This window comes from Rhinopithecus bieti, unplaced genomic scaffold, assembly GCF_001698545.2.
Source record: "Rhinopithecus bieti isolate Rb0 unplaced genomic scaffold, ASM169854v2 scaffold_35950, whole genome shotgun sequence".
NCBI lineage: Eukaryota > Metazoa > Chordata > Mammalia > Primates > Cercopithecidae > Rhinopithecus > Rhinopithecus bieti.
In genome coordinates this window covers 401,256-424,552 of record NW_016815506.1, presented here as the reverse complement: position 1 = coordinate 424,552, position 23,297 = coordinate 401,256, and the positions used below count along the sequence as shown (strand labels likewise).

At 47.8% G+C, this 23,297-nt stretch overlaps 1 protein-coding gene and 1 long non-coding RNA gene across 14 annotated transcripts in view; one reads left to right on the top strand and one right to left on the bottom strand.

Annotated features, from left to right (window-relative positions):
* Positions 1 to 19,573, bottom strand: part of IKZF4 (IKAROS family zinc finger 4) — a 25,979-nt gene extending 6,406 nt beyond the window's left edge. Inside the window, exons 1-8 of one of the 13 annotated variants that reach the window (XM_017853342.1) lie at positions 19,493 to 19,570; positions 12,308 to 12,359; positions 10,713 to 10,814; positions 8,485 to 8,634; positions 6,618 to 6,711; positions 5,216 to 5,320; positions 3,347 to 3,607; positions 2,435 to 2,602 (exon numbers count right to left, since the gene is read on the bottom strand). In XM_017853342.1, coding sequence (XP_017708831.1) covers positions 2,435 to 2,602; positions 3,347 to 3,607; positions 5,216 to 5,320; positions 6,618 to 6,711; positions 8,485 to 8,571 — 715 coding nt within the window. In that variant the 5' untranslated portion in view covers positions 8,572 to 8,634; positions 10,713 to 10,814; positions 12,308 to 12,359; positions 19,493 to 19,570. The other 12 variants (XM_017853343.1, XM_017853337.1, XM_017853340.1 and 9 more) reach the window with 12 other exon arrangements.
* Positions 5,229 to 20,907, top strand: LOC108516057 (uncharacterized). Its single transcript, XR_001881707.1, has 3 exons — positions 5,229 to 5,345; positions 19,309 to 19,448; positions 20,728 to 20,907. It is a non-coding gene; the product is annotated as an uncharacterized LOC108516057 (long non-coding RNA).
* The last annotated feature ends 2,390 nt before the right edge of the window (positions 20,908 to 23,297 follow it).

Below are 23,297 nucleotides of genomic sequence, written 5' to 3'. Positions count from 1 at the left end.
TTTTTTTTTTTTTTTGAGATGGAGTTTTGCCCTTGTTGCCCAGGCTGGAGTGCAATGGCACGATCTTGGCTCACTACAACCTCTGCCTCCTGGGCTGAAGTGATTTTCCTGTCTCAGCCTCCCGAGTAGCGATGATTACAGGCATGCACCACCACGCCTGGCTAATTTTGTATTTTTAGTAGAAACGGGGTTTCTCCATGTTGGTCAGGCTGGTCTCGAACTCCTGACCTCAGGTGATCCACCCGCCTCAGCCTCCCAAAGTGCTGGGATTACAGGCATGAGCCACTGTGCCTGGCCTTTTTTTTTTCCCCCAAGACGGGGTCTCACTCTGTCACCCAGGCTGGAGTACAATGACATGATCACAGGTCACTGTAGTCTTGACCTCCCAGGTTCAAGTGATCCTCCCCGTCTCAGCGTCCTGAGTAGCTGGGACTACAGGTGTGTGCCACCACACCTGGCTAACTTTTTGTTTGTAATAGAGACAGAGTCTTACTACATTGCCCTGGCTGGTCTCAAACTCCTGGGCTCAAGCGATCCATCCACCTTGGCTTCCCCGAGTGCTGGGATTATAGACATGAGCCACTGCGCCCAGCCTACTGCATACTTCTATGGGATCGACATTTTTAGCTCCCACATGAGTGAGAACATGCATTCAGTCTCTTTTTGTTATAATAGGGGTTGCAACAGAAAGCACTTCACAGAGATGGGACCTGACAGTATATCTGTGTCTGCTTCTGTTGTTAATAATCTACAGATCAAAATCCAAAATCTACCCAGTTGACCTCACAGCATAGTTGGTAAGAATTCTAGGGGCCAAGCAATCCTTTTTCCAAACCAGTAGGAGGAGCAGCCCCTTTTCTGAGGAAAAGAAGTACGTATTTCTGGCACTGGAGCTTGATGGGGTTCCAGCTAGGCTGCAGAATAGCTATGTGACCCGCAACTCATTTTCCCCCCAACAGCTTCATTTCCCTTGTCAACAAAATGGGGATAATCACATCTACCTTGGAATTGTTATGAGGGTCACATGAAGAAACATAAGTGAAATGCTCTGTAGATATAAAGCATGAATCAACGATGATCTTTCTCCCTGTTTCTCCACATACATAGAGATAAAGAGGTCCCAATTACAAGGTGGGAGAACCTGAAACAAGGTAAGTGGATGGAGAAGGTAGAAGGTGGTGAAATGATTGCTCTGTCCCTTTAAATCCTGCCTCAGGAGAGTTTAAGAAAAGAGAAAAATAGCCAGGAAAGTTTCCAAGGACAGACCCTACTAATTCTTTCCCCCTTCCTTTCTTCCTGCCTTTTCCCAATCTTGAGCTCCCTCCTTCTTGCCAGCTCAGCTCCTGGCCTCTTCCCAAGTTCAAGCCAAAAGCCTAAAGCTTAGTAAAATACCTAAAAAGTGCTATCTGTCCAGCTGATTCAGACAGATATTGATTCAAACAGTCTTGACTGGGCTAGAAAACCTTGTTAATCCAGTTTCCCAGCACTGTTCCAAACATTGATCTCTAGGCACCCTCTGGACTTTCTCTTGCCTCTGGGAAGGTGACAACCTCTTAGGATAGGGAACAGAAATAGGATACTCTTTTCCTATTTGGAAGTCCTAGGCTCCCTTTTTTGCAATTTGAGAGGCCCACAGATATTTCCAGGAGCCAGTAGGGAGTAAAGGAGAGGATAGACTGGTTGCCCAAGACCTCTGGTGGTGGGAGGAAGGAGGGTGAAGATGATGACAGGTGTGGGGCCTGGGGCAGATGGGAGTGAGAGGAGGGATCTCCCAGGGGCTTAGATGTCGGGGGTAATAGGGCATGGATTGTGGCATCAACAATCTAAAATACAAAAGTCAGGGAAGGCCAGGCACAGTGGCTTACGCCACGCCTGTAATCCCAGTACTTTGGGAGGCTGAGACAGGCCGTTTGCTTGAGATCAAGAGTTCAAGACAAGCCTGGGCAGCATAGGGAGATCCTGTCTTTACGAAAAAATACAAAAATTAGCTGGGTGTGGTGGCATGTGTGGTCCCACCTACTCAGGAAGCTGAGGTGGGAGGATGGCTTGAGCTCAGGAGATCAAGTCTGCAGTGAGCCAAAATTGCGCCACTACACTCCAGCCTGGGCAACAGCGTGAGACCCCGTCTTGAAAAAACAAGAAACAAACAAAAGTCAGGGAAGGGTGACTGTTAACATTGCCCCTATTCCTTTTGCTGCAAGTCACAGAATATGGTGGATGTAAAATACCCCATCAAGGTGTCTCCCAAATTTCTCATGAGGCCTTGCTGCCCAGAGGATGGGTGAGAGAGGCAGGGGGCCCTATCTGCTCTGTAAATACTCTCACCCCCTCAATGATAGACACTGTAACTCCCCAAATACAAGAGAAGTCACTGAGCTCTACATACTGGGTGTGTTGGAGCCTCATTCCCTCATCCCACTGGACAGTCACTGACCTGAGTGTGTGCGGAGGTGACCAGTGAGTGCATCACGCCGGCGGCAGGCATAGTTGCAGAAGGGACATTTAAAGGGCTTCTCCCCGGAGTGCAGCTTGATGTGGCGCAGCAGGTTCCCCTTCTGGGTGAAGGAGGCACCACACTGGTTGCAATGGAAGGGCCTTTCACCTGCAAGTGAAAGAACAAATCCCAGAGGACTGCATGTGAGGAACTTTGAAGGCTGAACCTGTTGCCCCACCCTCTGTCCTACCTTGTCCAAGGGAAGATGCTCTGAACACATTGCTGACTGGCAGAAGTGCAGTGCACACAAACCCTGCTTTATCAAGATCCCTTGGGGGATCCCTTGGGTCTTACCCTGGGGAAGGTGTGGATTAGAAGTGTGTGGCAGGGAGAGGGGCCTGGAACACGAGGCCAAAAGACTGTTACCAAAAACTGAGCCCCACAGGGCCCACTCTGCCCTAGGAGCCCAAGGCCTGAGGAAGCTGAGAAGAGAAGGCTTTTGTTTTCCGGTTTTTTTTTTGTTTTGTTTTTTGTTTTTTGTTTTTTTATTATTAGATGGGAGGGCCCAAAGAATACCCAGGAGTCTTACCCCTATTGGACCACTGGCTCATTCTTGAGTCTACACTTTCCCCTCCCTCATATACTGAGAAAAATATCAGCTTTTCTTTATAACAGCAGTTGAGGAAAGTGCCAGGAAACTACAGGTATTGAGGGGAATTAAATTCTGCACCCACCCCCACCCCACCTCATTTTGTCAGCTAGAAAATGTGCTGGGTGAGACCCTTCCCTTTCTGAGGCTACCCACTCCCTGCATGGCCTCCTCCAGCCCCATCACTGCTGCTGTCCCAGCACTGCCCCTGCCTCTCAACCCCACCCTGGGAGCTCCTCCCAGAGACCCTCTGGCTTACTTACCAGTGTGGCTGCGCTTGTGCACCATGAGCACGTTGGGTCCAATACAGACCATGCCGCAAACGTCACACTTGAGCTTGCCATTAGGCAGCCGGATGCCCCCAGGGGAGTGAGGCTCTGGCCCACTCCCATCACAGTAGCCCAAGGGCTCAGACAACGAATCTTCCACAATCACACTGTCGTCCTTTTCCAGGAGCCGCTCATCTGGCCCCAGCAGTCTGCTCGACTCCTCATCGCTGTACATCTCCACCTTGATGGAGTTGGCTGAGGGGTGGGATGGTGTTTAGAATAGAGAGAGGCAAAGGGGGGAGCTGCTCCCAGGCCAGAATGGCACTTTTTTTTTTTTTTTTTGAGATGGAGTTTCACTCTTGTTGTCCAGGCTGGAGTGCAATGGCGCTATCTCGGCTCACTGCAACCTCCGCCTCCCGGATTCAAGTGATTCTCCTGCCTCAGCCTCCCGAGTAGCTGGGATTACAGGCACGCGCCACCACGCCCAGCTAATTTTGTATTTTTAGTAGAGATGGGGTTTCTCCGTGTTGGTCAGGATGGTCTCAAACTCCCGACCTCAGGTGATCCGCCCACCTTGGCCTCCCAAGTGCTGAGATTACAGGTGTGAGCCACTGCACCCGGCCCAGAATGGCACTCTTAAAGTTTAAGAGGGTGTCTTTAGGCCCTGAGACATTCAAGCCTTAAATGGAACTAACACCCTAGTATCCCTGCTGCTGATATCAGAATCCTGCTGGAACCTGAGACAACCTTTTCTCCCACCCACCAGGCAAATAGGCTTCAAGAGAAAAAAGTTGGGCCAGGTGCGGTGGCTCACGCCTGTAATCCCAGCACTTTGGGAGGCGGAGGCGGTGGATTCTTTTGAGGTCAGGAGTTTGAGAGCAGCGTGGCCAACATGGTGAAACACTGTCTTTACTAAAAATACAAAAATTAGCCAGGCATGGTTGTGTATGCCTGTAATCCCAGCTACTTTGGAGGCTGAGGCAGGAGAATCACTTGAACTCGGGAGGCAGAGGTTGCAGTGAGCCGAGATCGCACCACTGCACTCCAGCCTGGGCAACAGAGCAAGACTCCATCTCAAAAGTAAAAGTTGGGGTACATAGGATGTCTTCTGTCACTGAGGAGAAGAGGTGACTAAGGGGAGCTTTTTTCTCTACTCTCTTGTCATTAAGAAAGATGTCTGGCTTGGCCCCGGGCAGGAAGCCAGCAAGTTAAGAGTGGCGGGAAAACAGACCTAGGAAGACTGAAGGGGGACAACAGGCCAAAGAGCAAAACTGGAAGACAGACATGCTTACAGTTCCCTCCCACCCCATTAGGCTGAACCCCTCTACCCTCTCCACCTCCATAAAACTCTGAGGCAGGGCAGGAGGGATAAAGGAAGGAGGAACCATTGAAGAGAAGGCTTTGGCTCTAGCTCCGACCTACATTCCTGGCTATTCCAACCATTTAGAGAATGTCACAGATCTAGGGCCAGCTGGGGAGGAGCAGTCATGGGGACCCTGTCTGGGTAGGAGAATGGGCTGTGGGGAGATGGGGAGGTCCTTCTACTCTCTATTTCCTATCTAACTCCACCTGATGACCATTTCTATCTACCTGCTTCTCTAATTCCATAATTTCTCTTTGAAACCTTTACCTTAATCCCACCTATACCTCTTTTAATTCTACCCTAGTCTGCCAGTGACTATTCACTGTCCTTTCAGAAGCCAGAAAAACCATAGACACTGGTCTCCTTATTGCTCTTAAGAGACTAAGCAGGAGACCAGTAGGAGGTGACGATGGGGAAATGGTTGCCAGTAGAAGGTGAACTGAAGGCCAAATGCAAAAGGGTGTGCCTACTGCCAGGAGGTGGTAGGAGGTTACACTTACCGCTGAGTGAGCGGCTGGGAGAAGAGTGCTGGCTGTTAGGGGTGCTCACCGAGGGCCCCACTGGGGCCCCGAGGAACTCCTTCTCCAGAGATGAGTCCCCGCTACCTTGGAGGAGAGAACAAGAGGGCAGGTAAAGCTGGAGCTGGAGTTATCTACTGTCCATTGCCTAATCTTTTAAAAAAATTCAGTTAAATTTGACAAATATTTCCTTCATAGCCACGTACAAGGCAGTATTGTATGCTGGGCACCATACCTTGCGCGCCCACCAGTCTGGATGCCTGGTGCTGCCTTCCGTGAGCTCAGTGGCTGGGCCTTGCCTACCCTACCTTTATCTAGGCCTGAGGGGAAGAGCATCACTGCCTGACGTCCACAGGAAGCCGGGCTGGGGCTGGGCGTGCCAGGGCGGAGAGAAAAATGGGGGCTGCAGAAGGGACAGATGTTCAGGACAGACATTCTTCCCAACTGGTCCTCTCCGGAGCCCCCAGCCAGGTTCAGGATCTACAGGAAAGGCAACTGGAATTGTCCCTGAATCTAATGATAATATTAGTAATCATCATAGCAGCTAATGATATTAATTGAATACTTGCTATGTGCTAGGCTTTATTCTATGCACTTGAAATGAATAATTTCATTTAATCTTCACAACAACTATATGAAGTAGGTGCTAATATCATGATTTTTTCAGATGAGGCAACTGAGGTACAAAAGAGGTTATGTAACTTGTCTAAGGTTACATAGCTGCTAGTGTGGAACTGGGATCATAGACAATAAGTGTCCATGTCCTTCACCACCACCTACCCAGCCAATTGGGGGTCACCGTCTTAGTAGGGAAGAATTGGGCCCCTTAGACTTTCTAAATTCAGCAAAAATTTGATTACTCCAGAAAGTCTCCTATTGATCTGATTCCAATCACATGTTTACTATTTGATGTCCATTGACTGTTAAGTGATCAATTTATTCTCAGTATATTTGTTTTAATTTTTTGATAAATTGCTTTGTAAAAATGCTTTTTGAGGCTTTCATAATGTTTTTTGAAATCAGATCACATACCTAAAGAAAGATACGAATGTCTTTCTAAAAAAAAATCCCTCCTCCCCGCAATCTTCTGCACAAATACATAGGTGAAATAAAAATACATGTAGATAAACACACACAGAGACACAGCACATATGTAGATACATATAAAGAGAACATACCTATTGGGATAAACATACTGGTAGCCTTCTACATTATCTGCTAACATGAACATGCATGGATGTGTGCACACAGGCCTAAATATGGAAGAGAGAGAGAGAGAGAAAGAGCAAGAGAGAGTGCAAGAGAGAGAGAGGAAGCCTAAAATTCATCCCTGACGTCCACCTATTAGTACTTTACCCAATTGCCCAGCTATGTACATACTTACTTTCACAAAATAAAGATTCCATTATAAAATGGTTGGAGTCTTGGGCCTGAGGCAAGAAATCCGGAACACACCCTCCTGAGGGATCCCTCTCCAGCTTTGGTCAGTGGGAAGAAAACAACCACTCAGGACTTTGGGACCATTTCTCATTCATATCCTCTCCTAAAGTCCCATTTTCCCCATTCTATCCCGTCAAAGCCTGAGGAAATTTGTTCACTATCTATAGAAAAAGCCTTATGGCTTGAAGTGGAGTTTTCCCAGCTGGGGCTCTTTAGGTGAGCCATGGTTACCTGAAAATGTTGCCCAAAATTGGAACCACACACATATCATGAAGTGAGCATCTCAGGATTGTGGGTTGAGATTTGTAGACTCAGAGCCAGTTTTAAATATGTCCTTTCAACTAAGTGTAGGGTTTACTAGGGTTAGAAAGGCTGAAAAGGGTATCCTCTTACTCCCTTTATTAGTGCTGACTTGCCCTAAATCACTTGATGTTACTAATCAGGGAAGAATAGGGTACTTGGTTTTGAGGCCTTGACCCTAAAAGGATGAGTGAACTTGTTGGAAATCCATCGCTGGTCCCAGCTTATTCGGCTGAGGCTGCCTCTTGAGGCCAGGGACTTGCTATATGGAGGAAAATATATTTAAAGGTACACTTAGAAACACTGAGGGGAAAGTATCCTTTGTGGCTTTCCCAATTAAGGCCCAGAAGCAGGAAGAGGAGCAGGAGTCATACCAGTAATTCAAGAGGCTCTTTGATGCTATTGCCCTCCCTAAGATTAAGGTAGGGGGAAAATCAGGCTCAAGTCTACTTTTATGGGGCTAATATATATGTATAATGAATCTGTTTCAGGAGTCAGAAAGGCTTTCGTGGGCACCAAGGATTTTGAATTCTAGCTCGGGTGAAGGGGACTAGAGTAAGATTTAGGAAGTTTAGCAGTTCCTCTCTCAGCCCCAGAAACCCCAGTAAGGGAATTTCAAAAGTCTGGGACTCCCAAGAAATCCCAGACTGTCAAAGCCAAGAATTAAGGCTGCTCTTAGGTCTCTGAGAAATGTTCTTGCTCAAAGGCATCACAGATTGGCTGAACCCCCAGAGGGCAAAGCCAAATCATAAGGTTCACATCAGAGGAACTGGGAGGTAGGTAAAGGCTGAAAAGTAGGAGGGAGAGAAAGGAACTGGGAAACAGGCCACAAGCTAAAGGCATTTCACATGTTAAAGGAGGTCAGCCCTCCACTCCTGTTGCCTTTCCTTGAGATCTTTACATAGTGGCTACATCTAGGGAATAGCCATGAGCTTGGAGAACCTCCACGCTTCTCTGCAAGGGACCTCATCATAACTGCTTTCCCTTTCTTGACCATGGGCTCCAGGGTGGCAGGATCCTAGCCTGCTAAGAGGGAATAGTGGGTAGAAGAGCAAAGAAAGACGCCCATCCTCAGCTCTTTTGTGGGGAGGAGGCTGAGGCCCCTCAGATCTCTGTTCCAGGCTGAGGCATCTGCTTGCCAAGGCTCCTCTTCCTTACCTTGATTTTCTCCACTACCCCTTCCCACCCAGGCCTGTCTGGGTATTTCACCCCAGACAGCTCTACCTCTATCCCCAAGGCCTAATCAAGATGTCACCACAGGCTCCCACTGTCCAAGTCGCCGTCTTTGCTTAGCAACACCAAACACCCTTTCCCATCCTCCGCAAGTATAAGGAGGAACGCCCCCTCCCCCGCTACACACATACACACACGCGCGCGCACACACACACACATACACACACACAGCCCCCATCCTCTCCATCTCCTCAGGCTTGGGAGTAGTTACTGAATTGGCTCCCTAGCCCCAGCACCCCCCTTCCTCCCTCCACTAGCCGCCTTCTGCCTGAACTTACATTATCCTTCCCTTGCCGGTGAGACCCTGGGGTGCGAACGCGGCCGCCGCCTTGGAAACGGCGAGGGAGTGCGGGTGGTGTATGCATGTCTGCGTCTCAGTGGCAGGCAGGGGTGAGCCCAGCCACTCACCTTCCAGGAAGCGTGGATTCCTGGAAGTGAGGGGAACCGCCGTCATTTCGCAGGCAGCAGCAGCGGCACGGTGAGCAGAGGCCCACGGCTGTAGCCAGCAAGAGCAGCTCAGCCCAGGGTGTATGTGTGTTGAGTGTGTGTGTGTGTGTGTGTGTGTGTGTGTGAGAGAGAGAGAGAGAGAGAGAGGGAGAGAGGGAGAGAGAGGGAGAGAGGGAGAGGGGAGAGCACGCTTGGATGTGCTTGAGGAGGGGGCTGGAGAGAATGTATATGTGTATATGGTGGGGGAGATGCTAGGCTACAGCATCCCTTTTCCAAGACAGTGCAGGGGGTGGGTGGTGGGTGTGTGCACAGGGAGGGAAAGGCAGATGCCGTTGCCCCTCGTGCCCAGCAGACAAAGAGGAACTGCACAACAAATGCCTGAGAGAGGCAAGAGTGTGTGCGAGAGAGAGAGAGAGAGAGAGAGAGAGAGAGAGAGAGAGAGAGAGAGAGAGATGGATGGGCCTGCGGGTGGGAGGGAGAAAGGGGGGGCCCCAGGGAAGGCCCAATCCTCTGCCAGCTGGGGAAGCCAAGGCCCCAGAGGTCATGGGGCCCAGGACACGGACAGCTTCAAGGCTCTCAGATCGGCAGAAAGCCCCTCCCCCACCAAACTCTTTCCCTCCTCCTCCAGGAGGAAGGTTGCTCTCTAGATCTGGGGACTGACAGCCTCCTCCTTTCCAGCGCAGAGAGGGCCCAGCAGTCTGGTGTCAGGCTAGTGTTGCTCCATGGCCCTGAGACCTTTCAGATCCCAGGCAAAAAGGCTGGTAGGTCTCCCCACTTCCCCTCCCTCCTGTGCCCCTGGGGCCCCAGCAGCCGAAAGCCCTGGATGAATCCGCCCTCTATCAGGACAAGGCCTCTGCTCCCTTCCCTTTCAGAGGAGCTGCTCACTGACAAACTGACCTACTTTGGAAGACTACATTTTCTGATTCCAAGAATTTGGGGGTGGGAGGGGCTGTGAAACTTTGGGTTGCCTACCCCTGAATCCCTTTCTACCAAAGTTCTCTTAAACATTTAACAGTCTCAGAAAACGGGGCAAGCACTGCTCAGTCAATTAATGGCATGAGCTGGGTTTGAGCAACTCTGTTTCCCTTGAAAGATAGGAAAATGGAGGGGGTGGTTATCTGTCCCGTAAATTAATAGACTCTTGCTTATCTCCCCTTTTCCCTGCCCCAGAAAGGAATGATCTGTAGCTTTAAAAGAGAAAAGGGGAGAAAAGATGGATTTTCTAAATCACGTTCTGTGAGGAATTCAAATCTCTTGGAAGAACAGGAGAGATACCCTTTTCATCAAGTGGCCTGATGAGGGAAGGTCACCTGGTGTGGAACAGAAGAACTGTGGGGGCCTGTGGAGTTTCGCAGTGTGCTTCAGGAGGGCTGCGCGCTGCAGCCTTTCCCTCTGCTTCCATATGACTCTTCCAGGAGAGATGGGTCAGTGATGAGCACAGCTTTGCCCAGTCCTAAGAGGGGTACTTTTCAGAGCTAATGGTAGCCCTACTTTGACTTTCCCCTTTCCCTTTCTAAGGTAGCTGCTGACATCTAGAATTCTCAAAGTACAGAGGAGGAGTTCCTGGCCTCCACTTCCATTCAAAAACCATCCTGTGCAGAGGCCACTTCTTATCTAGGAAATGCCAATCTGCTGAAAGCAGGGAAAACTTGGCTTCATAGCACAGTGAAGCAAATCACCTCAGTTTTCCACGAGTATCCAGTATTCTCCATAAACAGGTTTGAAAACAGCTCCATGGGATTTGTAGTTTCTCATTTGCCTGCTTTATGGCAGGGACTGGATTTTATCCATCTGAGTGTTCCCCAGCACTAAAGCAGGGTCCTGAGTGTACTTGTTGCTCAGTAGTGGTTTTCTGAATAGGCTTAACTGAGCAGGAGGTAGGAGGACTGGCTCGCTCCTCACAAGCGCCAAGACTTTTGTTCTAATAAAGTCTCTTCCAATTAAATGAGTCTGCCTGATCCCTGTCATTCTGTTGAGCATGTGGCAGGTATTGAATGCCTTTACCCATTCCAACTCCTTCCCTCCTTAAACAAGAAAGGGGCCAGAGTCAACATCTTACCTTACATTACCCGGATGTTGCCAATGACTCTCATATGTGTGTCTGACCCATCTTGTCTGACCCATCCTTTAGTGCATGCCAATAATTCCTTCATTGGTCCTACTTTAGAGTAAAAAATAAGCTATAGGTCATTTCCACAATGATGCTTGGGTTTCTGATAGGGATACTCATCACATCAAAACCGAGTTTTGGTTTCTATTATTTCTTTTTTTTTTTTTTTTTTTTGAGACGGAGTCTCGCTCTTTCACCCAGGCTGGAGTGCAGTGGGCCGGATTCAGCTCACTGCAAGCTCCGCCTTCCCGGGTTTACGCCATTTCCTTTCCTGCCTTTTCAGCCTCGCAAAGGTAGTGGCGGACTTAACAAGGGCAACCCGCCACCCTCGCACCGGCTAGTTTTTTGTATTTTTTATTAGAGACGGGGGTTTTCACCGTATTAGCCAGGATGATCTCGTCTCCTTTACCTCGTGATCCGCCCATTTCCGGCCTCCCAAAGTGCTGGATTACAGGGCTTTGAGCCACCGCCCGCGCCGGCCAAGTGTCTATTATTTCTTTTTTTTTTTTTTTTTTTTAAACAGAGTCTCACTCTGTCGCCAGGCTGGAGTGCAGTGGCATGATCTTGGCTCACTGCAACCTCCGCCTCCCGGGTTCTCCTGCCTCAGCCTCCTGAGTAGCTGGGACTACAGGCATGCGCCACCACACCCAGCTAATTTTTGTATTTTTAGTAGAGAGAGGGTTTCACCATGTTGGCCAGGATGGTCCCGATCTCTTGACCTCGCGATCTGCCCACCTCGGCTTCCCAAAGTGCTGGGATTACAGGCGTGAGCCACTGTGCCTGGCCTAATTTTTGTATTTTTAGTAGAGACAGGGTTTCACCATGTTGCCCAGGCTGGTCTTGAACTCCTGACCTCACGTGATCTGCCTGTCTCCCAAAGTGCTGGGATTACAGGCGTGAGCCACGGTGCCCAGCCTTGAGTCATTATTTTAAAATGGAGACATTTCATATAAAAATTTGGATTTCTGATTTCTCTTAAACATTTAGAAGTTTTGGCCACACTAGATACACACTCCTGCATGACAAGTTCTAGTGGACACTGAAAGCTGCTGTCCCTTTAAGTGGGACATATGTTCCCCACTTCATGACAGCCCCCACCATTCTTTTCTGCTTATTATCCTAGCCTTACTTCACTCATTCACACGACCACCTGGCCCTTGCAGGCCTTTGAGGTTTGAAATCTTGTGCCACTCTATCTGGATAGAACAGGATTTCATGTTTGGCTGGTGACTTCAGAGCAAAGGAGAAGGAACCACGTCTTCTTTCCATCTATTTGCTTCAAATTATTCTTCTAATGATGTCCGCTCATATTCCCCTCCTATTCCCTTCCTCCATCCCCCAAGAAGTCTGGAAAAGAGAATTACTATTTAGGGAATATAAGATCACCAAAATAATTGCACACTACCAAGGGCCACCAAGCAGGAGAGTTAGCTATGTGACTGGACATTTAGAGGCTATGTGCCTAGGCTGAAGGCTCTCTGCTCTGCTCTATAGGAGAGGGTCTGCTTCCAGCCCCTAACAAACAGAACACACAGAAGGCATACCACACATATAGGAGCGGCCATTGCAGTCTTCTATGTCCATTTTAAAGAGATTCTGTTGAAAGAGAAAATAGCTGCTATTAGAAGATAGCTCTGGGAAGGGAGGAGGCTTTTCTTTAACATTCTTGAGTTAGCAAGAAACCTAAAGGAGCACTTAAGCATGGTCTGATACTATCCTAAAGAAGAAAAACCTTAGCCAGGCACGGTGGCTCAATGCTTGTAATCCTAGTGCTTTGGGAAGAAGGTGGGAGAATCGCTTGAGCCCAGGAGTTTGAGACCAGCCTGGGCAATATAGGGAGATCTCATCTCTACAAAATATAAAAATAAATTACGCATCGTGGCATGTGCCTGTAGTCCCAGATATTCAGGAGGCTGAGGTGGGAGGATCACTTGAGCCTGGAGGTCGAGGCTGCAGTGAGCTGTGATCTTACCACTGCACTCCAGCCTGGGTAACCAAGTGAGACCCTGTCTCCAAGAAAAACCTTACACTTTGTCCTGATGAAAGACAATGTACCCTGATTTACAAACTCCACTATTTCCTCCAATTTACAACTTCTGCAGGCCTCCCCAGCCTCTGAGGTGGAGACATTATCTTAATCCAGAGTGGTCCTTGATTTTGAGATTAGACTGTGTACGTAGGTGTATGTAGGTGGAGGTTACACCTCAGCCCTGAGGAGGCAAAGAAACAGCCCCTTAGAGGCTCTATACCTCAGTTAAATATGGGTTAGTATTAAGAAGCTGGGTTCAGTCATTCAAGGGATTCTGTCTGGGAGTATGTTGTGTGAGGGATGGTGACAGGAAAAGTAGAAGATGGAGGAGAGCAGCCCACTCAGGGTTCAGTGATAAGTCCTCTACTGAAGGTGTGATAAACAAATTAAACCTGTAAATGGTTATCCCCACCCTCTCATCAATTACTCTGCTATGCTTATTTTTAAAAAGGAGGGGGGGAGTCTGAATTTAAAATGAAGGTTAAAGTCTATTTGAGGGAAGGCAAGCAGTAATTGGCAGTAGAGTATTAAACAATCAGGAACTGAGAACACTTAAAAGTGATCATTTGTTGCAATGAATTATCTCTTTAGGAGCCTGTGGGAGGAGAGAAAAAAAATCTATCTGGTGGAAATTTACATACATCCAAAATTGCGGCCGGCCTGGTGGCTCACACCTGTAATCCCAGCACTTAGGGAGGCTGAGGTGGGTGGATCATTCGAAATCAGGAGTTCAAGACCAGCCTGGCCAACATGGTGAAACCCCGTCTCCACTAAAAATACAAAATTAAGGCCAGGCACACTGGCCCACACCTGTAATCCCAGCACTTTGGGAGGCCAAGGCGGGCAGATCACCTCAGGTCAAGAGTTTGAGACCAGCCTGACCAACATGGAGAAATCCCATCTCCACTAAAAATACAAAAAAAATTAGCCAGGTGTGGTGGCGCATGCCTGTAATCCCAGCTACTCGGGAGGCTGAGGCAGGAGAATCACTTGAACCCGGGAGGTGGAGGTTGCAGTGACCCGAGATCACACCATTGCACTCCAGCCTGGGCAACAAGAGCGAAACTCCGTCTCTTAAAAAAACAAATCAAAACAAAATTAGCCAGGCGATAGTGAGTGACGTGAGTCTGTAATCCCAGGTACTTGGGAGGCTGAGGCAGGAGAATCACTTGAGCCTAGGAGGTGGAGGTTGTGGTGTACCGAGATCCTGCCACTGTACTCCAGTCTGGGCGACAGAGTGAGACCTGGTCACAAAAAATAAAAATAAAATAAAATAAAATAAATAAATAAAATTGCAACCCCACTCATCTGATGAAAACTAAACACCCTGAGGCAGAGGCAGAAGCAAGAATGGGGCAAGGGAACAGTCTGAGTTGCTGTGGGGATTCTTGGTCTTTTTGAAAGATCTCACTGAGGCAGATGGATAAAAATTTGGTTTGCTTGCGATGGTATATTGAGAGAGGTGAGGGTGGGGGTGAGGTGGTGCGGGAAGGCACACAGAGGAAAGTATCTGTTTTCCTGCCCCCCACCCAGTTCTTGTCTGGAGTTGAGAGACTCCTTTTAAAGGCTCATGAGAAAACCTGAAACATGGGCTTACCTTCACTTCACAAAGCAATTCTCTCTTAAATTTTGTCAGAGAGATTGCTAGTATCAACCCTATTTCCCTAGGAAGCCAGGGCATAGAGAAAAAAATTCTCTAAGTTTATTAACCCTCTTTTCTTGACATCCTTCCTGGGATGAAGTGAACTTTGGGACCAGACCACTAGAACAAGCCATAGTAATAAGTGGTTCCTTGAAGAGTCCCTTAGGAACAATGATTAGAAGAGCCCAAGTCCACAGTTGTTAGAGAACTCATACTCTCTGGAACTAGCCATGCAACTTGAGATAGAGATCAAAAGATAAAGGAGGGCAGTCTGTTATTGAGGGCCCCTTTCGTTTCCAAATCATTAGATTCATAATTGCCCTTTGGGGCTTTTCAAAATGAATGGAAAGCTCAGGTTGGGCGTGGAGACCCACGCCTGTAATCCCAGCTCTTTGAGAGGGCGAGGTGGGTGGATCACCTTAGGTCAGGAGTTTGAGACCAGCCTGGCCATCATGGTGAAACCCCATCTCTACTAAAAATACAAAAAAATTAGCTGGGCATGTTGGTGCACACCTATAATCCCAGCTACTCGGGAGGCTGAGGCAGAATTGCTTGAACCAGGGAGGTGTAAGTTGCAGTGAGCAGAGATCACGCCACTGCACTCTAGCCTGGGCAACAAAGGGAGACTCCATCTCAAAAAAAAAAAAAAAAAAGAACGCAAAGTTCAAAGTGCCACTTGAAGCCGGGCGTGGTGGCTCACACCTGTAATTCTAGCACTTTGGGAGGCTGAGGTGGGCGGATCATGAGGTCAAGAGTTCGAGACCAGCCTGGCCAACATGGCAAAACCCCGTCTCTACTAAAATACAAAAATTAGCCCGGTGTGGTGGGGTGCGCCTGTAATCCCAGCTACTTGGGAGGCTGAGGCAGGAGAATTGCTTGAACCCAGGAGACGGGGGTTACAGTGAGCTGAGATCGTGCCATTGCACTCCAGCCTGGGCGACAAGAGCAAGACACTGTCTCAAACAAAACAAAACAAAAAAACCCCAAAGTGGCACTTGAAACTTCTCTCACACACCTCCCCATGCAGGAGAAGCAAGAGTGAGCAGGATTTTCCTGTTTTCTGCTTAGAGAAACTGAGAAAAACTGAGGCTGAGAGCAGTTAAGTTACTTGTCCCAGGGTTCATGGTGAGAATAGGACAAGAACAAGAACACAAGTTGCCTGCCTCTCTGAGGTGTCCTCCTCCTATTAAATCTTTCAAAAGCCAGGCTACTCAAGGCTTTCATGGGTTTTCTTGCTTTTCTCTGTTTTTGTTTTGTTTTTGAGATGGAGTCTCACTGTGTTGCCCAGGCTGGAGTGCAGTGGCATGAGTTTGGCTCTCAGGTTCAAACAATTCTCCTGCCTCAGCCTTCTGAGTAGTTGGGACTACTGGCATGGACCACCACACTCGGCTAATTCTTTTCCCTGGTTCTAACATCAGGTAAGGCATCTTTTCCTTTGGTGTGATCCCTGTGGGGGTGGGGTCTGTTACTTTAAAAGGAAGAACAAGTCAAGCTGGCTCTACAGGAAGAAATATGCTCGTATTACTTTTTTGTGTGTGTATGTGTGTGCATGCAGTATGCCTAATGCCTCTATGAATGAAGGGCTAGACAAGCACTAGGTGGGCAGAACAGGTGAAGCATAGCATTCAGCTAGCACTGGCTCAGGAAGTGTATCTCATTCTTGGACTTCTGCCCAAATCGCCCCAAAACAATTTCCAGAAGGGTCTGAAGGAGTTGTTTTCTGAGTTGGACTTTCTTTCTAACAGTAAGCTGAGTTTTCCTGCTTAATTGCTCTTAACATGTGCTCTGTGACACATCTTGGGCAAAATCAGTACTTAGCTGCCTCCAGCTGGGTTTTTGTTTGTTTCTTTTTTTCTTTTTTTTTCTTTTTGAGACGGAGTCTTGATCTGTCACTCAGGCTGGAGTGCAGTGACATGATCTCAGCTCACTGCAACCTCTGCATCCTGGGTTCAAGTGATTCTCCTGCCTCAGCCTCCTGAGTAGCTGGGATTACAGGTGTGCGCCAACACGCCCAGCTAATCTTTGTATTTTTAGTAGAGGGGTTTTGCCAGCTTGGCCAGGCTGGTCTCGAACCCCTGACCTCAGGTGATCTGCCCTCCTCAGCCTCCCAAAGCATTGGGATTACAGGTGTGAGCCACCGCACTGGTTTTAATACCAAGTTGGTAACCCTGGAAGTGAGAGGGTATTGGATTGAAACTCTGCTATTCTCAGTCCTGGTTTTCTGTGCAAACCAGGAGCAAATCAGTAGATGTACTTTACTCTTTGCTCAAGTCTCCCTGCAGCACATCCCGCCCAGCCTTCCTACTCTCTACCCCTCAAAGCACCTCCTCCCCTGCCTAACCAGTCAGGCAGATCTTAGTGTCTCCTTAGAGGAACTGGGTCAAATTAGGCAGTGCCAATTGGAGACACATTGCAAGAGGAGGAGGTATAAGGAGAGGGAAGTTAGTTACATGAGACAGTTTTAGATCAAAGATCTTGGAAGGAGATTGGCTTTAAAGCAACATAACTGTTGGCCGGGGGCGGTGGCTCACACCTGTAATCCCAGCACTTTGGGAGGCTGAGGCAGGCGGATCACTTGAGGTCAGGAGTTCAAGATCAGCCTGGCTAACGCGGTGAAACCCCGTCTTTAATAAAAATACAAAAATTAGCTGGGCTTGGTGGTATGTGCCTGTAGTCCCAGCTGCTTGGGAGGCTGAGGCATAAGAATTGTTTAAACCCTGGAAACAGAGGTTGGAGTGAGCCGAGATCACGCCATTGCACTCCAGCCTGGGTGACAGAATGAGACTCTGTCACAAAATAAATAAATAAATAAAGCAATATAACTGTGATGGGGGGGTAGACACATATGTACTGTAAATTGAGCTCTGAGTTGAATACAAAGCAACTAGAAACAATCAGTGTTCCAATTCAAAAGGAATATCTCTGTGAGGAGGGAGGAAATGCTGGTCATTGTAACCTCTGGAGACACAAATTTTCTTCCCTGTTCTTATTTATTATATTTACTAGAGATGGGATCTCACTATGTTGTCTGGGCTGGAGTGCAGTGGCTGTTCACGGGCACAATCACAGCACACTACAGCCTCAAACTCCTGGCCTCAAGCAATCCTCTCTCAGCCTCATGACTAGTTGGGACTACAGGTGCATGTGCCACTGTGCCTAGCTCTTCCCCATTTGTTTGAATCCACTTGGCAAAAACAAGAGTCCTCCATGGCCCTAGCTTTCTCCCATCAACATGATAACACATTTGAACAGGAATGGGCATCCTTTCTAGACAGATTTCCCACCAGGCTCCCTGACAGGCAGCAGTGAGGACGAATCCAGAGTCTGATTTCCAAGAGGAGATCAGGTATCAGCTACCACCCCCCTTTCCCCAGAAACATTCTCACGGCTCTAAGTATTGGTGATAAAAATGTGAGAAAGTCAGGTTTTCTCTATGTGGTGGCTCTGAAAGCCTGAAATAAGACGGACATCACAAGTGATTAAAACTCTTCAAATACTCTAAAGAATCCTGTTTAATCCAGTAACACTTCAAAACTGGAATTTAGGCCGGGCATGGTGGTCCATACCTGTAATCCCAGCACTTTGGGAAGCCAAGGCAAGAGGACTGCTTGAGTCTAGGAGTTGTAGGCCAGCCTGGTCAACATAGTGAGACCTTAAAAAAAAAGTCATTTAGGCCGGGCGCTGTGGCTCACGCCTGTAATCCTAGCACTTTGGGAGGCCGAGGTGGACAGATCACAAGGTCAAGAGATGAAGACCATCCTGGCTAACACAGTGAAACCCCTTATCTACTAAACATACAAAAAAATCAGCTGGGCGTGGTGGCGGGCGCCTGTAATCCCAGCTACTTGGGAGGCTAAGGCAGGAGAATGGCGTGAACCCGGGAGGCGGAGCTTGCAGTGAGCGGAGATTGCGCCACTGCACTCTAGCCTAGGTGAAACTGTGAGACTCCATCTCAAAAAAAAAAAAAAAAAAGTCATTTAGGCCAGGTGTGGTGGCTCACGCCAGTAATCCCAGCACTTTGGGAGGCCAAGGCGGGCGGATTACCTGTGGTCAGGAGTTTGAGACCAGTCTGACCAACATGAAGAAACCTCGTCTCTACTAAGAATACAAAATTAGCTGGGGGTGGTGGTGCATGCCTGTAATCCCAGCTACTTGGGAGGCTGAGGCAGGAGAATTGCTTGAACCCGGGAGGTGGAGGTTGCAGCCAGCCGAGATCAGGCCATTGCACTCCAGACTGGGCAACAAGAGCGAAACTCCATCTCAAAAAAAAAAAAAAAAAAGTCATTTAACACACGCTAATTGTGGCCTAGGGGGTAAAAGGTCATGAGCAGAATATTGTTGGGAAAGAGGGTGAAGGTAGAGAGAATGGCAAGGATCCATACCATGTTTGTGTTATTATTCCCAAACTGTAACAGGCAGAAGTGGAAAATTTTTCTCCACTTTCCCTTAGTACTTGGGTTCTGAGGTGGAGACCAGTGGTTATTAAAAAGACAGAACTTCCCATGTGCCTTGGGTGTGAACCATTCTGGTGCTACAAGTAGAGCAAACCCACAGCATCATCCTCTACTATCTGTGCCTTCCTGAACTGAATGAAATCTGAGCAAAAACATGTTGGAATCACATAGCTGGCTCTGCTCTCTATCAAAGCTTTGCATAATTGAGGAGGAAGAAGAGGCAAAGGGGCCAGGGAAAGGTATGGAATTAGCCATTGTCTGCAAGCCCCTTTCCAGGAAAAAGATGTAGGCATCAAGCAATTTGCAGCTCTGAAATAATCTTTAGGGTCAACCTAGTGCTCTCTGAAGGAAACCCACCAACCTTAGCTCAGCTCATGTGTTTGTCTTTACAGTGGAAAGATCTGACTCATTTTTCACCAGGCTGTAGATGGTGACCTTCTGTCTACATATAATACAGTTGAAGACAGCTCAGCTTCATTATCCAAGTGCTTGGGGAGCAGTGCAGAGGGGATGAATTCCCAGGTCATCCTAGGAATGGCCAGTCTCTAAAATAAAAAGGGGTAAGAGCTGAAAACACAACACCTGGGCAGGGGGAAAATATCACCTCATTGTCTCCTTTTAGATCTCAGATGGATGCATCTTTTCTCTTGTTCTTTGCGCTTCTCTGTCCTCCCCATGTAGACTGCAGAAGAGAGAGAAGGCTAAGGTTTATGAGTGGGAGAAGAAACAATCCTATCCCTCCCATGTCTCATTTCAGGACATAAGGAACTAAGGAAAAGGGCCAAACCAAACACATTAAATCACTAGATATGATACACAGGAGATGATACTTTTTGGGGTTTTTGGGTATACCCCAAAGTATAGCTCTCTGTTGATAGAAAGTCCTCACAAAGTCACTGCTGTTCAGTGGTATGTTTGGGCAGGGGTACAGAAAGTAGAGCAGGGAAATTCAATTTGAGTTTTATAATAATCAGTTTTAAAGCCAAAGATGCCCAAAACAGGGTTAGCGCTCTCAAGTGAAGTTTGAAATTACAGGGAAGTCTCAATGAACTATTCTGACTAGGGTACAGTAACAAAAAAATGTAGAAGAGACAGGAACAATTGCCTTTGATTGCAATTGTAGCCAAAAGTCCCTAATACATGCTGATCAAAAAAGCTCACTGTTGTCTGGGCCAGAAAGATGTTTTCAGGCTCCACTGCTAATAGTTTTGCTCTGACAATCCAATTTGGTAAGCCTCTCTTCTTCATGTGGAGGGTCTAGGGCAGGGGTACTCCAGGACCTGAGGAATCCTGGAGCTGAAATGGAGTTGAAAGATGACCTACAATTTCCTGGTTTTTAACAGAAGAAACTAAGCCCAGTCACCCATCTGGTTAACAACAGAAGTAGGACATGTAGAGCCCAAGTTACCATTAGAGGGTTCTTTCTATTGGAACACTTTATTAAATCTTGCCCCAGTTGGAAGATTTGGGCCACCCTGTTTGCCTTCTTTCTTGGGTTATTAAATGAATGGTTTTTGGGTCTGCGTCTTGGTGACCTAAATACTTGAACAGGAAACACAGGCTTATGAATGGGAGGATAAATAATCCTCTTCCTCCTATGTCTCTTTTCAGAGATAATGGACCTGAGGAAAACCCCAAACTAGATGATCATTAAGTCTCTTTAAAGTAGAAACGGCCTCTTAGCTCGAGGACTACCCCAGCATATGTATTGCATCAGAGCCTACAATGTGGATCCTACCCCCAGCTGGACCAGGTCATTCATATCAGCATTCATATCAGCACTACCCTTTCTTAGATTCTTTTGTCTGATAAACTTTGAACCTATCTCTCTGTTTCCAGAACAGAGTTCATAACTCTTTTAAGAAGAGGAAGCAAATCAAAGCCTGGAATTTAAAGCTTTCTTCAGCAGAGTCAACAGACCAATAAAGAAAGGGAGTCCCTCTGCCTGTGGTATTGTCCACACTCACAGGGTCCCATACTCATATTTGTTCCTACAGAGTAAAATGAGGCTAGAAATACCTATCTTTCTTTTTCTTTGGCGTGTGTGTGTGTGTGTGTGTGTGTGTGTGTGTGTGTGTGTGTAGAGACAGAGAGAGGTGGCCAGTTGGGGAAAAAAAGAATTCCTTTGTGGATACTGCTGTGTGTGGGGGGTAGGGTGAAAGGTGGGATAAGTTTCTCCCATGCTGGGAAGTTCAAGCTGCAGATTTCAAACTAAGAGGATATAAAGAGACTTTCAGTTGCATTTTCACTGGAAAAAAGTCAGGACTTATTTCTGAGCCAAGTCCTGAAATATGCCTTACCCTTAACCTACTCAGAGGAAGGGGATTGCCCAAAAGCTACAATTCAACTAACTAACTGCACTCAGTGGGCAACAAAGACATTATATTTTGTGTTTGAGACATCAACTTCTATTGACTAGGGCAAGGTATAATTCTGAAGCTGCCAAAATGGGGGCAGCTCTCACCATCCTGAAGCCCACCCCAGAAGCTCCAGTGAAAGTTCTCTTACTTCCCAATGGTAAAGCTATTTTCTTCTTTTAAGATTTTATTTTTATCTCAGGAGCTATTCATCTGACTTCTCATGATCCAAGGGGCTGTCTGGATTCTCTGGCTTTAGGCTGTTAGTAGGGAAAGCTGAAGTCCTCCTGCAAATGATGGAGCAAGATTCACGGATCTACTGGCAGGTCCAAGAGGAGGTGAGGGATTACCAGCTGGTGCCCCAACCAAACGAAACACTATGCTTTCAAAAATTGTCTGATTTGGCCTTTTATCTGGCTTTATCCTCAGAATCTGAGTTATCTTAAGTGGAAATATTCTAGGTAGTCAGATAACATTTTCATGCTTCCTTAAGGATATTGTCCACACTCAGGCAAGGATATTGTTCACCCAGGCAAAGTGAGCAAGTAGCAGTAAGGGGAGACAGGCTTCAATGGTCCTCTGGTTGACCATGATGTTGGAACACCTAAAGCTGACATGTGAGCATGTCAGGAACATACCATGCCCAACATTGATGCTTTGAGGGCACAGGCCAGGGAGACAGGCACAGTAGGAACTACTAGACATATAAGCGAGGGTTGATTCTAAGAGTCACAACATGGGACAGTTTTGTTCATGAGAGAAGGAAATGGGGCGAAATAAGGTATGCAAAAAATTTTCTGGCCAGGCATGGTGACTCATGCCTGTAATCCCAGCACTTTGGGAGGCCAAGACGGGTGGATCACCTGAGGTCAGAAGTTCGAGACCAGCCTGGCCAACATGGTGAAACCCCATCTCTACTAAAAATACAAAAAATTAGCCAGGGGTGGTGGCGGGCGCCTGTAATCCCAGTTACTTGGGAGGCTGAGGCAGGAGAATCGCTTGAACCCGGGAGATGGAGGTTGCAGTGAGCCAAGATCATGCTATTGCACCCCAAACCGGGGGGGAAAAAAAAAAAAAACCCCCCACCACAAAAAAAAAAAAAAAAAAAAAAAAAAAAAAAATTCTGGAAGCAGAGTTCATAGGTTCTTGACCTTGGAGGGGGATTGGGGTACAATATTTCATGAACATATCTAAAGGTCCACATTCCGTTAAACATTCTACTGCTCCCAGACAGGACTAATCATAATTTTTTTAAAGGCACAAAAATAATATAGAAAATTAAAAAAGCGAGAACCTACAACTCTAGCAGCCAAGGGGTAAGAAAATGGGATTTGTGTGAGCAGGTACAGGGAAGGCTGTTTTGGTACACAGGAAGCAGGCAGCCTGCTTCCCAAGTTTGCAGCTCCCATCTGGATGTCTGCCCTGGGGTTTCCTCCGTTGCATTTCTTTCTTAGGGCTCTTAGGCAGTGAATCTCTTCCTTCCCAGCCTTGCTTCCCAAGTTCCCTACACCTCTCACCCTACACTGTGGACTTCTCACTCCATCCTAAGTTTCTTCTCTACATGTTTCCCCAATATGCTCATTGCCTCCCAGATCTTCTCACCTAGGCCTACGTCTTTATCCCCAGACTCCTGTCTTCAGCATTCCTCGACCCAACACCCGGGTCCCTCTCTTGTTTTGTTCAGATACCCTCTCTGCTGCTCCTTTCTCCTCTCTGTCCTTCTGCTGTATACCCAAACCACATCCCCACGGAGGAGCCCCGCGATTGCCAGCTCCAGCCTGTCCTCAGACCCCTGCGGTGATCTGTCTCCCGCCTTTTTAGGACCCCCAAGTCCCTGCTACCTCCCTCTTAATACTGGGGCCTCGGGCCAAACTCCCCCGGCCATCTTCCACCCCTCGGGCCCCAGCCCAACCCGCGCCCCTCTCTCAGCCTGGCCGCTTCCCCCGCCCACGTCTCCCCGCTCCTTCACGCCCGAGCCCCTCAGGCCCCGCCCCCGGCCACCGAGGCCCCGCCCTCGCTTTAACCCCCCCAAGCCCCGCCCCTCACTCACCT